Source organism: Wasmannia auropunctata, unplaced genomic scaffold, assembly GCF_000956235.1.
Source record: "Wasmannia auropunctata unplaced genomic scaffold, wasmannia.A_1.0 LD335709.1, whole genome shotgun sequence".
Taxonomy (NCBI): domain Eukaryota; kingdom Metazoa; phylum Arthropoda; class Insecta; order Hymenoptera; family Formicidae; genus Wasmannia; species Wasmannia auropunctata.
The window spans coordinates 578643-595087 of record NW_012027181.1 but is presented as its reverse complement, the minus strand read 5'-3'; the positions used below and the strand labels follow the sequence as shown (position 1 = coordinate 595087).

General features: G+C 41.2%; 1 protein-coding gene across 2 annotated transcripts; it reads right to left on the bottom strand.

The window, feature by feature from the left end:
- Positions 1-472: 472 nt before the first annotated feature.
- LOC105456338 lies at positions 473-2578 on the bottom strand. 2 transcript variants are annotated; one of them, XM_011700295.1, is made up of 3 exons: positions 2472-2578; positions 1970-2257; positions 473-1191 (listed from the first exon to the last, which is right to left on the bottom strand). In XM_011700295.1, exons 1-3 carry the CDS (start codon positions 2500-2502, stop codon positions 1160-1162), a joined length of 351 nt encoding a protein of 116 aa, XP_011698597.1. In that variant the 5' UTR covers positions 2503-2578; the 3' UTR covers positions 473-1159. The 2 variants fall into 2 exon arrangements, with proteins under 2 accessions (XP_011698597.1, XP_011698598.1); XM_011700296.1 differs by having other exon boundaries at positions 1970-2301; positions 2472-2555.
- Between the last annotated feature and the right edge of the window lie 13867 nt (positions 2579-16445).

The window sequence follows — 16445 nt, the reverse complement described above, 5'->3', positions numbered from 1 at the left end:
ACAGCGCAGTTTCCAGTAATAATGGTAAATATCTGTCCGCGCGATTGCGCCACTGACAAATCTCCGTTCAGCGCTCCCGTCCGAAACCTGCGTAAATAATACATATAATAAATTCTCGAATCAATAAAATATCTTGTGAACAAGTGAAATTCTTTTTTAACTTATTAATTATACTTACTCGAAATCACCAACACATAAACGCAGATTACTAAAACTCGGGACAAAAATTTACTTATAATTTCACGTATGCGATCTAATACTAAAAAAAATATGAAAAATTTAATAATCTACATGCTGACAGACACGCACATGTATACATCAGATATATGCGTACAAATATATTAATATATATAAATATTAATATTATTAATAAATATATAGCATATAAATATTATTAATAAAAATTTCGTTACAAATAATAAAGTGGCCTAAGTTACAAATAGCAGAATAATGTTTTCGTAAATATAAGTTATTTAAGGTATAAATATTATTTATTTTGTGCAGGGATCATATAAGTGCAGATACATTCTTAACCGGGTTAGCGCTTCCGATTACCTCAAATATTAAATATTAAAAACTATCTATATTATACATCTAAGATCCATATTAGAAATACTGTGAAGTACAATCGAAGGACTTCGCGCTAAAAGTAAAGCTTTCTTGATCATAGTAACCTCTGTGCTGCTCTTTATACGCTTTTCCTCGTGTCTTTACCGTATTTCAAGCCGTCAAATGGAATCCTGATTACAGGAAAGCACAACATTCGCTGTGTGTACTGTAATGGGCACTTCGAAAAATATATTTAAAGTCTTAAGTTACATCTACATCAGAGACAGTACATTTGATTTTTGTGAAAAAATACTATTAGATTAGAGAAAAAACCTATTAGAAATAAATATGTACAATATTGGATTTGATATTGGATTTTCTAATTATTTTTGATCGGTTTTTCGCGAGTCCAATAGTATTTTTCTATAAGGGAAAATAAACGTTGAAGATAATTGGATGACAAAATTACTAGATTATACATTTTATATATATATTAATATAAATAATTTGAAATTTTGCGAAATTACTGCATAAATTTCTGTAGATTGTACATTGCATGTCGAGCTTTTCGATTTACGATCCGCATAAGCATATAATAATCCCTTGTATTTCAGCACGCTCCGTCTTTAAATTTATAATAATCTGCATAAAAATTATAGTTATTAATAACAACATAATTTCTCAAAATTTATATATATATAGCTTAATATCAGATAATAATAAATACATTTACAATCTTTAAATTGTACAGATTATATAAAATTGTCGAGAAACACAGAAAATCGATACACTCGATATACTCTAAATTTTTTGAAGTAAAATCTCACTCAAAAAAGTGAAAATTCATTCCACTCGATAGTGAAAATACTGTCGCTCGGTATATGGAGTGACATTTCACTTTTCATAAGAGTGAATTTTTATCTCCAACCGTGAAGAGTGGAATATTTCATTTATTTAGAATGAAACTCAGATGAGTGAAATCAAGATAACTTTCGCGAGAGAATCAAGAATCTCTTCACTATAAAAAATATTTAAACTCAGTAAATTCTTGTTAACATTTACTTCTGGAACAAGCGTTATCGATATTTCTGTAGCTGTGTCTATATAATATCGACTTAACAATACACAATGTCGACACGACGACGATATGATGATCAGTGTGATCTCGTATATATCTTTTTATTACTTGACAGATGCATTGTTTCCAACTGTTACGATATCATAGAGCACATTAGATTTATTTTTTAATTACGATAATACCCACGACACAGAATACATAAATTCATACAAATGAAAAGGCACTTCAACTTAATTGATTCGGTAATCACTCTATTTTTCGTGTAAAATTTCACTCCAAAAAAATTTAGATAGCAATAGCAAGTTTGTTTGAAAAGTTACAGTAACTTTTCAAAATACTTACTCGGTCTGTACGCAATTACGACATACTTCTTCACGTCGTTCTCTTTAACTGCCACCATTCGATATTTCGTGCAACGATTGTAACACAGCATGTAACAGATGCTTTGGAACGTGCGATCGTTAAAATCGCGATCCCTCGCGCAAATTGTCCGATTACCGTCATTATCACTGTCCTCCTCATACATGGCCTGAGTAGTCGTCTCCTCTCCCAAACCGATCACTCTTTCCTCATCGCAGTACTCGCAATTGCACGCGTCTGCATCCTCGAAACCCATCGCGTAAATAGGCACTGCGCACATGCAGTAATTATTACAGCATCACGATGAGTTGCCTCTTGTACAGGAATTCCATGAAAATTGCGTTACCGCCATTCAATTATTCTTACGTGCATGCAATAATTATATTCGAGAGAAATCTCTTTACGTGTATTTGTGAGTGGAAAATTGATAAAAAATATTATTTATTCGAAAGTAAACTTCTGAAATCGATGTATATATACGTACGCAATGCAATTACGATGTACAACGGTCGCATGTCCGATATCTAAGTCGAAAAGTGAGATAAAGCGCGGTATGAGATGTCTGATCTGTCGAGTAGCAAAGTGTAATCGAAACTGAAGCTCGTTAAACATTATACGATAATGTTCGCTTGTCATTACAGTGCTGTAGTAGAGAAATTTGTTCCATATCTATATGAAATCATAGAACATTGTTATCAAGATATGTACAATCGTATGTACATTTTAACGAAAAAGTGCACTTGTAATTTTCCGTGGAAATTCAAGACGCAATTATGCAGAAGACCGCGTCGCTGCAAAATTAATAGCACATTAGGCACGGGCGTATTTCTTGACAAACGCGAGTGCTTATAGCCTTAAACGATTAACTCGGGAACCATAAGGCAAGAGCACATAACTGCCGATATAAACTGGAACATCGGCACGCTGACCTCTGATCTCCTTGGAAAGTAAAATTTAGATATGCATATACAGACAGCAGCATCACTGTAACGACGTGACCACACGAAAGCAATGATTGCGTTCAATAAAACGATTTTTCTACTAAAGTGTTATTATCGATTATTTCCGCATGCGTTGCAACGATATAACGAATTCGGTTACATAATTAATTAAAGAATTATGTAACATTATTTTAATTGTACTTTTTCGCACAGCTCTGTAATATCGTATAACTTTATCGCGTTAAAAGCTTTTGCGCAATTAAAGAAGTTACATATATTTAAAAAGTTGATACTTTAATGTAATATCAAGAAATATATACGAACCGTGTTTGTATAAAAAAATAAAACGTTCGACCAGCGATAATTTTTTGATAATTTCTACAAATACATTTTTGTTTGCTATTTTTTTTAACTATAAACCGTTTCTTTAACAAAAGCGCCGGTTGTCGCCATCGGCGACAAGCGCTCTCAAGTTATCGCTTTTATGTTAATTACTCGCGGGCGGTAATACGCATGGTAATGGACCCGCACGAGTCGAATGAGACAGGTGGCCCTAAGCTTTTTTTCTCCTGGCACACGAAAAAGAAAAAGAATAATGAATATTAAAGTTTCCATCGTGTATTTCCGTATGAGGTAACGTTTAAATTGTCTATATGTAGTATTTAGCTGTGAATATCGGTGTCGCGGAATTAATCGAGGAAACCTAAAGTTCACGTTTATTCTCAAAACGAAAATAAGCATAAAAATAACATATATATAGACATCCAGTGTAATATTTGTCTTGCGACTTCCGCACAGTTGGGATAATATATATTTTCGATTGACTGAAGCTCCTTTCGCGACTTGAAATATAGGTATAAGTTACGGTATAACTCAACTGATTGAGAGCGATCGCGAAAGAGGCGACTACTCGATCGCGACGGACGTCTACAATACCGAGGATCAGTATGTATGTACGTAATCTTTTAAGTACAAACGTATACCACTCGGATACCGCTCGCTGACACCTTAAATCTTGAAAGTTTATTGCCATGACAATAACCGCCAGCCCGCACAACTAACAATTATATAATGTCCTGACTTATGGACTAATTTGCATTTTAATCCGACCGCCCATTGTTGCTTGCCATTGTCGTCGGAATGCGCACGTCGTCTGCCTTAAGATGGCAAAGTTCGAGAGGCTGAAACGGGGTCGTCGTCAATTTGTAAAACAATGAACGCAAGAAAACGAGATAGATGTTACAGGCGCGCGATATATAACTGTCCACTCAAAGATTAATCGTAAGCGTATACGGTAGAAGACATTTCGTACTTGTGTTAAAAACGGTCCAATCAAATTGTTTGTTAAATTTTTATGTTGAATTTTTAGCATACCTATCCGTATGTTAATTTAATATAATGTATGTTAATTTAATATAATGTAATTGTGTTATAAATATTTTATGAAAAATGTTAAATATAACACATATTTTCCGTCTAGGTATATTAATTAAATAATTAAAGAACACATCTTGTACCATTTCCCCTATTTCTGCACACGTTAAAAGGACAATTGATGACGTATTCATTCCGATCGCACTTGAAACTCTCTCTGAACAAAGGATCAAACAAATGGAAGGCGAAGTCGTTGCTCGCGCGACGAACAGTGGAAAATATTCCAATTTACGAATGGTATAATTCATCTTTTTCCCGCTGCCTCTTTTTTCTCTTGTCTCTCTTTCTCTTTCTTTCTCGCAATCGGTTCTTGACTCTATTTAAAAGACACGTCCAGACCAGATCCATTTGCCGACCCGCCGCCGCCTGTCGGTGCGAACGACCTATCCGCTCGCTAATTGATAATCATTCACACCGATACCTCAACTTTTTAATCCGGCATACGAATGCCACGGCCGATACTCCCTATCGCGAAACCAACTCATCAATTAACGGCTATCACCCGTCCCTTCTTCGGGGAAGGGAAAGATTTATCTGCACAATAATTTCAATCTGCAATGATATAATTCAATTCAAGAAAAGATACATATTTTTTCTTCCTGTTATTGGTTATGGATTTACCAATTGTCCCGTGAGAGCCGTGTAAATTATCGCGGCCATCGGTTTGCAGGCTGATTTAGAAACGATATTCGCATGCAGCGCAGAAGTGGCGGGCAAACGCGCGCGCGGAGAGGAGGTTGATCAGGAGTAGGGGGTCCGGCGGAAAATTGTCAATCAGTGCAACCCATCCGGACTTGATTACAGCTTCGCAATCGCGCTTACAGTCGCCAGCCCCGAATCTCAAAATCGCCCCGGCCGATTTTTTTTATGACGTCACAGTCGCGAGTACCGGTTATTCCTGCGAGTATCGGCTGTAAAATATTGTCCGCCGGCCGATCGTATCCCTCGCCGTTGCGCGCGCGTGCGCCACATGTGTGCGGAGAGATCTTTTATTATTTTATCCGCGCGCTGTTCCTTTAATTGCGTTATCGTGTACCGTCTCCTATCATGGAAAAAAATATGGAGCGGAAAGCAAATTCAGACATTCAGGATATTTCAAATTCGATTCTACATGACGTAACTGGTCGGGTGGACGATGATTCCACATAAAAAAAAAAGTATGTCGAGAATGTCGAATAAAATTTTTTTTCCTGCGAGGCTTTCTGTATTTTTTTTTTGTTGAGAGGGAGAGAGAGAGAGAGAGAAAGAGAGAGCAGTCGATTTTGAAAATGACGAATTAATAATGGCCGTTCTCTTCCTTGTCGACGTGCTATTGTCCGCGCTTTTCAATCGGCGTAACTTATTAAATTGAGCGTTAAATGAAATTGCATTCCCATTGTGAGACAGTATCGCGCGCGCGCGCGCGCTCGCGTGGATTCATGCATGTATGCCCGTCCCCGACGGGTGTATTTACCGACTACACATGTCAAAAGTGAAAGCCCTAGCTGTTATTTTTGTCCATCCAATCCGCACTCCACCAGCCTAGATTCTCCCTTCATTTTGTTGTATTCACGTTTTCATCTACCCCGTGCTTGTCCCGACGCGGCGCGGTGCGGCGCGGCGCGGCGCAAAGCAGTTGAACCGAGTCGCGGTTCAATCAGAACCAATATGTCGCGCTCTCATGCGAATACACACCGCGATTTCTGCGCGAAAAAGCGCGTTTGTACGCGTTTAAACGTGCATAAAGTGTCTGGAAATATTCCTGCGAAATGTGTCATTTCGATGGCCAGATCTGTACATATGCGTGCGTCACTCGCGCAAGATTTCACGTATTTTCCCAGCGCGGGGGAGAGAGTCGCGCGATGAGGATCCGCAGCCGACCTCCGTAACTTTGGAAAATTTAAATTTTCTGCCTGCAATATGTATATAAACGATCACGCGGCGAATATCCGGAATATCCGGCGGACATTACGCGCAATTAAATAACGAAGTGAGAGAACGGTGTTAAAGGATTAAGCGGCGGCGGTTACAGCGATGTAATATTAGTTTTGTGCCCCAGAGTTTCTCCTGGGCTTTTGCCGCGCGTTCGTGGTATTATATGGTTAAACTATATTATAAACGTGAGGCGCACAACATATGGCCGGCCATACATCATACTTCGATAAGAGATAAGAGCCATAACTTTTCGCGGCGTTGTGCACGCCGAAGTGCGCGCAGCCGTGTGCGAGCGAGTTTCCGCTGAATTGGAGAGATTAGTAGAAATCGATTGCGATAAATTTTATTTCTGGCGAGGCGCGCGCGAGCTGTGCGTCGCTATGTCAAACCGGGGAGACGATCCGGAAGGGAGGAGGAGGGGGAGGGCAAAAAAGAGCGCGCGATTGACAGTTTAACGTATCGTCATCGACGATGCGAGTGCGGTGGGAGGAGGTTATTATTAATCGAGGCTTTAAAAAGGCGAGTATTGCGGGCAGAACGCGTGATCGTGATATGCGATCGGTTGGATGCACCTAACCGGGCGGGTGCACGGAAACGCGCTTAAACTGGAGCTGTCCACGCTCTCCGCTATTCTATCCTCCCGCGGCGAACATATGTATACTAATAATAGCCGGCCACTCAATATAATAGTCGCACCTGGACGACAGCCAGCCATCGAACGCGCTTTTATATACACATGTATATCGTACGTGCGTACGACGTCTATACTGTCTAGGGTGGTCTAGGCACATTTGTGATTACGCTACGGTATAAGACTTCGCAGGAGCGTAGTAGACACGTGAATGAAAGTCGATCGCGCGCGCGCGCGCGCGCGCGTGTGAGTGTGTGTGGCACGTGGGCGTCGTCTCCACCCTCCATTCACACTGATTGATGCTAGAATTTATGTATGCGAGACGCGTCCCCCTATATGTTCGAAAGGAAAAGTCGGTTAACAGATATTAAATGCAGATGCATATGAAATGTACAGTCGCTATATACAGTTTTGTCAAATTAATTCTTTCTAATTAATTAACCGCAGAATCGTTAGGCTCAATATGCAATGAAATAAAAGCTATACACGTTCCCGTTATTAAATCTCGCGATCCCGATTTTTCGTCTGCGACTGCAAATTGATTAATCAACCGATCGCGGACACGCGTTTCCTACGTTTCTCGCCCGAAACTCTGACAGTAACACTATTGAAAATTCAAGCTCACAATGGGATCCTCGGACAGGAGAACAATCATAACGAGAGGCGAACTCGACGGACCGACCCCCGGATCCCGGAGTTAAATTAAGCAAAAGCTAAATGGAGTATTCTCCGGTGGGAGCCTTATAAAAAGAGAGAATAAAAAAGTAATAATAGCACAAAGGTCGCCATTCATCGAAGAATTTAGCTCTTTGTGGGCGCGCCTCTACGACAAGAATAGCATCTGCCCAGGCTGGTCGCAAGTCCCACGCGTGTTCGTGATTACCGGCCACGATGTAAAAATTCACACAAGCGAAATAATTTAACGTACGCGACGCATCCTCGTTTCATTCATGAGCCGCCCTCTCGCGCGTACGTAAGTAGGGGTCGAGGGGGTACTTCAAATATAGATAGTATTTATAAATGTGACATGTGTGGGAAGGACGCCCGTCGATCAGAGAGATCAAGGGCCGAGTCGACAAGTCGTTGAATAAAATGAGAATTATCGGAGCGAGAGAGAAAGAGAAAGAGAGAGAGAGAGAGAGAGAGAGAGAGAGAGAGAAAATCGACGACTCGCGAAGCAACAGCTGCGTCGCCGTCAGTCCCGTTTCGACTCCGGCACTCGTCGCGCTGTCGCGCGGCGTTGTGCGGTCTATTATAAAAAAATAATGACAACTTCCTACCTATCGCCGTGCATTTTTCATTAGCGCGAAAAAAAAAGGGGAAGCCGCGCGTTTCCGCGCTTAGCACGTGTATTTCACGTTTACACGCACACCGCGCCGTTATGCAAACACGTTTTAATAGTTAACTCGTATAATCCGCGCGTATCGGGAAGCAGATATTAATGGCCCGCGATATTCCTACCTAGGATAATACCGCTGCATGCTGATGAGTAACGTTCATTACGAGAGCATTACCTCGGGATAACCCTGTGTGCGAGGGTGCAGACTAATCCTAGATTGATAAGTAGAATCCTGCGCCGCACCGCCCGGTGTATTCACCGACCGGTGAATCTTGCGAACTCGACGTTTCTCCAACGGATACGTAAGATCATTTCCGGTAAATATAACGTCTATCACATCGAGTGTAACGAGTTAATCCGCCGTTGTACAAGGCTAAATTTATGGATACTAACTTATTCTTACACAAGCACGCTCGCGAGAATATTTTATCTCCATATAGATTTTTATATAGAGCACACATGAGAGATTGCAGAAAGAACACTGATATCCTGCTGATGTTAAAAATATTCCTGAGACGCGATTATGAATTTTTCAAAAAGCTTGAAAAGGAAAGAGCTAAGACTCGAGCGCTATCGCTCTTTAATCAGATAATTACGCGACCGGAAACTTTTTGTGCGGGAAATTTATTTTGGAAATGTGGCCAGCGATGGTCTTTCGGTCGTCTTAAATTATTATCTCGGCGGAAGATCGATTTGAAATGTTATCCAGGAGGTGTTCGCACCTTTCTCTCGTCGGGAGATTTAACTATTATTAACTTATTACACGCGGCGCGGCGCGGAACGGAGGGGAAAGACGCGGTGACGTTAAACGGTGTTTATAGAGCGCGCCTAAAACGAGGAGCATTCGAATAAATTATGTGCGTGCGGCAACGCGGAGCTGCCGTAACTTTGGCGTGCGCGGTACTGATTATGAAGGATACGAAAGCCACGTCTCTGCTGGGACGCGTATTCTATACTACGTAAGAACGTTATAATGCGACGGGAGAAAACCATCCCGGAGGCGCTCGTATGCCTCCGGGTTTTTTCTTCCTCTTTTTTTTGACAAATATATAAATTCTCATCTCTCCTCACGAAGGAATGAGACGTCATTTTTCCGTCGTACGATGTGTCGCGTATCTATTCGCGCGCGACGGTAACTTTTATAAGTGGACGACAACGGCGTTCCAGGATCGAGGTGAACCGATACCCCTCCGTCTCCCCTCCGTCCCGAAAGGGGATAAGCACATTCGATTGGCCGTTGTAGTTCTTTAGGAAAATTTGCATTTACGATGCACCCTCGAGCAGCGCCCCTTAAACTCACTCTTCCGGTCTTACGGCGTAGCGATTTGAACTCTTCAAAGAGCATCAAAGCGGACTCCAGTGTTTCCCCGAAGTTGCCGCAACACACACTCGTTCCGCTCATCGCATTACGTAAAACTCGCGCGGAAACTATTACCCCCCGGAGTTCTTCCTGCAATCGAATCTTTTCTCTCTCTCTCTCTTTCTCTCTCTCACTCACGCGGGGCGCCTCTGCACGGCCCGAACGAGTTTCTCAAATCTCTTTTATGCGTCGCGCAAAAATCCACGATTACCGCGGCGGTGGATCTACGCCGGTGGATCGCAAAGCCGTAATTACGCCGTTCGGACGGAATGCCCGCCATCGCGCCGACGGTTATTTGCAATTCGTTCCATCTACTTAAGCGATCGTGTATATCCGAAAGAAGGGGGCGAGAGAGAGAGAAAGAGAGAGAGAAAGAGAGAGAGACTCGATGAGTCCGGACTCAACTCCGAGGTTCAGAAAAGTTCATCGACGCTAATTCGCCGATGAACGGGCGAATCTCGTGTGCCGTCGGCTTGGCTTGCCCCGGCGGCGACTTTGTAAAATCAATACCCCGCGGGTTTCCTGATATAGAAGTCTCGTTAAGCTCGATAATATCGGTGGGGAGGGGTTTTGAATACTAATTCCGTATGCTGCGTTTCGCCCGCGGATAAACGAAACGTTTGTTTTCGCGCGATGTTATTTGCGAATATTACCGGGTACAGTAGCACCAACGTGTTGGGGCGATCGTGCGTCCCATTTTTTGTCCGCGGTATCAAAGATTAATGGTGAGAGGAGACGAGAACCGTGCCGAATCTGTGATTAATCGACCGCTGCGTTTCGTTATACCGCTTACGTGAGTCGGGAAACTGTGTTTGTCCTTATTTTTTCGCCGCGGTTAATTGAGATTAGCGACGATATTCAAAAAGGCGCGAGATATATCGGGGAGATTTATAATCGTGTTACGTTTTTTGACGCCAGTTACGTGGCGTTTCAATTTTTCTTCACGTTGTTACGTTCTATGATCGGCGCGAGGTGCATTGCGATATTAAAATTACTTGTGAATATATATACTCAGGTCTATGTTTTATCATTACTCGAATCTCATCTCAGGATCGTATCGGATAAGATACTCGTTTTACGCCGTTTCAATTATATAAAAGAATAAATCATGCGAAATATATCTGCTTCGATAAATTATTACAATGTCAATATTATCAATCACAAATTTTCAATTCGCAAATTAATAATCATTTATTGTAACAAATGTTAATATTGATTCTATCTTACTTAATATAATAGTGATAGAATACATATAAATGTTTGTAAAATAAAAAATACAAAGAAATTATTAAAAAAATAAAAAAGACAAAAATGAAAATGACAAAAAGAAGAAGAGAAAAGATAAAAAAAGATTTAAAAAATCATGTTTAATAAATTATTAAACAAATAATTTTCTTCTACGATTTTTTTGGTTTCCTAGGAAATTGTGTTTCAGGCATTTGTAAATCCTGCACGTTCAAGACATTAATCAAATCATTTATTGTTTTATAATCTTTTGTTCCTTTCAAAATTTTACGATCTGCGAGAAATTTATAAGATATTAATTAAAAGGGAAAATAAATCATTTAATCAAAGATGCAAATAGAATACAAAGTACGAGTATAATCGTCCGCGCGCAATCGCACGTCCGAGCATCGAACAGTTTTGTTCTCCCGTAATGGGGCAAACTTTACGCTAGTGGATCCCATACGAAAAACACACGAAGGTGCAAACGCGTCACGACGTGTCTCGGACACTGATAAATCCCTGTGCACGGTCCATTATTTGGATCGTTGCATGCTAACTGCGCCGAGGTCCAACGTTAAAAGCATTAAGGGATGAAACGTACGACGAAGACGACCGAGGAATGTCGAGCGAGAGCGCGGATAGAAGAAGGCTGATAGAGGGGAGAGGGCGACAGAGAGACGGAGGCTAGGCGAACGGATGCGAGGATGTATGTTGGTGGAACTTTGCTTTCTGGCTCTTCGAAGCGGCGCGTGCGCGCGCGCGCGCACACATCCACCAGGTGGTTCATCAGCCGTAGTCTGCGGCGAATGTTGGGTCCACTTCTATCCTCTTCGTCTCCATCGTTCGTATTTTCTCCCAGCCCTGTGCGGTGGAAGAGGACCATCAACGTCCCCGTCTCGCGCCCGCAAAAGCTGACTACCTACCCGCGACAAGGTCGACCTTTACCCGTTTGACCAGAGAGAGGCCAGATCCGCTTACGCCGGTACGAATTTGAGATTCCGTAAATCCACCAAAACTTCGACCTACGTCGTGCTTGGCTTTCCACTTATCTGCCGAGAGAGCGAGAGAGGAGAGAAGAGCGAGCAAGCGAGAGAGAGAGAGAGAAAGAGAGAAAGAAAAAGGGTGTGGGATCCGCGGGAGATAGAGACAGCCAGACTATACTGTTTCCGGTACGATGAGCAGAAATGCCGGGCGTAATGCGAAAGGGAATCCATGTAGATGCCACTTGCCACGGTACACGCGCACAGAGAGAGAGAGAGACATTCGTGCGCGCACATGTACACAAAACACACATTCGCGCCGTCTGACGAAATGTTTGAGATATCAAAACCGCATGTCCGTAAGGCCAAACCGGCCCTGAACCGGCAACCCAGATATGACGATTGCATGGCACTTCTATAATTAATTGCCACGCGGACCCGGCGCTCCGCGTGGACTGATTTATGCGAAAGTGATGTCTATCTTCCTTGTGGCGAGCAACAGATGTAAATCTCGGCTAAAAATCGCGTTATTATTACGCGACAATGTTGTCCCGAACTTTGCTACCGCACGTATAGAAGCGCAAAAGAGAGGTATTTCAATTCATCTGTCATTGCGCGAAGATAAAGGCGGCTACTATACGACAGCCGCGGCGCGATAAATCGCTCCGCGTCTCTATATGTATTAGATTAGATCCCAAAAATAAACGTAGCTTACGTTTCCTCTCTGCACCATTATTTCCATTCAGGCTCCATTGAACGAGCCGCAGGGCGAGATAATTTCCGAATCTATCGTCTCTGCCTGCGGCTGCCGCGGTCGCTGTTGCACGATAAATCTTTATTTATCGACCGCGAAACTCTCGTCGACCGAAATTATACCTTCGAGTATATTAGTCATTAAGTTTGAACCTGCCGTCGAACAAGAACATCTTTCTCGCTACGTCGCGAATTTGCGGTACTAATAAGCACGCCATCGAGACGCGAAATCGAGTTAGCTGGATCTAAAGTCAGTTCCCTATACGGTGTCTGCGTTAAAAATGTCTGGACAATTGATATAATATATTCTAATGATTCTGAAATATACCTGCGTGAAATTCTCATCATGACGCGTCAGACTTTTAGTGCGCTTTCGGATTTCGAGCTGACGTAAGTAATTGATGACAATCCGTTCAATCAAGAGAAAGAGATAGAGAGAAGGGAAAGCAAGGGGAGAAGAGGAGAGCGGACGGATTTGGTTTGACGAGTGAGTTAAATAAAGATGCAGCTGATACGTCAGCCGGCGATAACGTTATTTAAAATACCTCCTGTGGAACAACAGAAGAGAGAGAGAGAGAGAAGGAAAGAGGGAAAGACTGACAAGTCGGATGGGCGAGTTCCATCGGCGGTCTAATTGCCGACGAAAATGATGGGAGGGAGGAGGGACCGCACACTATCTCGTTCTCCTCGCCTTTTACGAGGCGTACCGCTTCCACCCCCCTCGTGTACACTTGATTCAACAAAGCAAATCAGACTTCGACACGCGAAGTCGGTATGAGGTATCACGCGAGGTCGCCTTATCCTTTCCCCCCTTCGGACCTTCTCCGCCCCCTTAGGCCAATCTTTTCCGGCTGGCTTCTTAGCCTTGCCCATGCCTCTGCCTCCTCCCGCCGCTGTGGAATTAGTGTCAAGCTAATTTCGCGGCTGAATTTACAAGTTTTCTTTGATCGTGCGTTTCGATGCTACCACCCTCCTCCAGTCTTCCATGATCGCCCCCTTCGAACCACCTTCATTCGCCGGCGCGCCGCCGCACCGCGCCCGCGCTTTCACGGAAAAGCAATTGCTCCGATATTATGTGCCGCATTACGAAAGTTACGGAGCAATTTTTTCGCGTTTCTTTCCGCTTCTTTTTTTTCTCTCATTTTTTGCACGCCCGCGCAGAGGGAGAGGGGAGGCCGGGGGAGGGAGGAAAGACAGGAAGCATGCGATCGGCGAGCGTTATGGCGCTCGTACCAATTTAAACGGACCGATCTGTGAGCCCTCCGTTGTGAACGGGATTCGCACGAATGTTGCGGGATTTACGAGCGTTCAGCGAGTGGGAACGGCAAAGTATGTTATTCGTTTGTTGCGCCGGTCCCTATTACGCGCCCCTGCACGCGCGTTCTCCCCCCCTTTCCCAACCCCGTCATCCTCCGCGAAATAATCGGCGAGAATATACACGTCCTCGCACGCGGCTCGCGAGACTCGCCATTGTATTGTATGCGTATTAAGCGCTTACAAATGAATAACCTGCGCCGATCGAAGGTTCCGGTTTTGCGATCAAAATTTACATTTACAAATTGATTCCACTCCGCGGTGCGGTGGAGTCCCATTGAAAAAAAAAAACATCTTTTGGACAAGCACAAAATTGGCGAAACTTTGAAAAAAAAGGGCACCGAGTCGTTTCAACAGATTGTAAATCAATCATGCAGATAATTGTCACAGCAATTATGCGATTATCATTGTTATTCTCCATCCAGTTCATTAATATTTGAGTAGGTATTATCTTGATCACGTTTTGTCTGTGCCAGTTTTGTGCAAAGAATTCTTCTTAAGCGTACATCCTGCTCTACCACAGTGAGAACCGTCAATTAGACGTCGAATTGAATTGATGTCGAATTCATATCGTACTCGTATATTAATGTAAATTCGACATCACTTTGGTGAGTTATTTCTCGCTGGGACGCAAGTGGCACATAAAGTCATCATATGACATCGAAATAGCCCCGAAATATGTGATTATTAAAAGTCACTTTTCGATTCATTTTATCGTCACATTGACGTTATCGTGACCTGTTATTCCGTTTGGGTACAATCGTTACGATTTAATTATTCTTACGTTTAATAAATCAATCTTTTGAAATACTGTCGGGATGACCTGTGGAAAACTAGAGCTAACAAGAATCCGGTCTCTCATATACCGGAGGGGTAACTACTGAAGAACCGGCACTGCAACAACGCCGGAACTACGTAACTTTTAAACGCTGCTGGGCATGTGTTAAACTAGGTTTCCGCGCTTGGAATTAGCATTTTGACGACCCTTTTAAGAGCCTGAAACGCGATCGAACTGGGGCCTATAAGCTTCGAGAAGCGAAAAAATAGCCGTTGCGTCGAGCGTCTCTCTTTTTTTTCCATAACGCCGAAAGTACAAACGAAATCGCGCCGCGGAAAAAAATACGTGCGACGTATGCATACTATTATACATCAAACAACACGAAATATCGACTTGCGAATTGAGAATTACTGTTTGTGCAATAAAATGCGACATTATTTGAAAATATTCGGGACCAAATTATTGTTTTGACATACTTGAGAAGTGCTTCACAGATTAATATGTTCATAAATTATTTCTCGAATTTATTCAAACATTAAAGCCGGAATCAAACCGAACTAACGACTGCAAACAAACCTGAATAAACAACTCGCTTCGACGTTATTCGCACTCATCGAAACAAGTTATTCATTTGTGTTTGTTCACGCTGGTTTGCTTTATTCGAATCCTACATATTCTTAAATAATATGAAATTCATGTGTTTTATTAATAAATAAATTGCTACAAAAATATGACGAAATATTGTTAAAATTCTGGACAAATTTTCGTGACAATTCAATAAATTTCGTAAATTTGAAGATACTCGAAAAGTATATAAGTAAATAATTCAATAAATTTCGTAAATTTGAAGATACTCGAAAAGTATATAAGTATTATCGACTGTTGAAATAAATTTCTCGAATGGTATAAATATCTGAACAATTTATTCTTAATGCAATATTGCATTCAATTTATTATTATACAGGTATAATAAATAGGTGTACATATTTACGACGTAATAATATCGTTTATTATTGCAAAATTACATATTTCATAGTTATCACCTTATGCATCCTCGAAATACAATATGCTGACAACGATAATAAAGAAGAATCGAATATTTCGTTATAGTGTAAATATGAATGCGTTTCAACAAGAAAAAGAATAAATTAACAACAATTCTTTGAAATGATATATCACTTTGATACCTATTGTCATTTAAAATTTTTGAAGGGGGTAGCTAATCAAACAGGAGGTTTGATTGAGAACTTGAGGCAGCAGGCTTATTTATTACAACAAAATTGGCATATTTCGGCATTATTTGCACAAATTAGTTTATAAAAAAAGGAGTAAACGTTTATATTAATTTTATACGAAATATCAAAATAATAATAAATTATGTAATTAATTTATATTATAGGCTCTTTAGTCATCTAAAATTTAGATAATAATTATGTTAACTTCGTTAATTATGTTAATAAGACCATCTTTAATAATTTAACGATTACATAATTAATTTATATTATAAGCTGTTTAGTCATTTCAAATTTAGATATATATAATAATTTTATGTTAATTTCAATTATATATTCAATAAGATCAACCGTCTTTAATAATATTTTAACAATTATAAATTTCTTGTTTTAAAAGAAAAGAAATACAACTAACGATATCTTTTAATTCTTTCGATAACTATTATCACCAACGAGGTATTATTAATGGTCGGTCAAATTTTCGTGGTCGTTCTTCGATTATCTCATTTGACAATGAAAATTTGCCTTTGATCGGTTGTTTTGAATTATACCTCG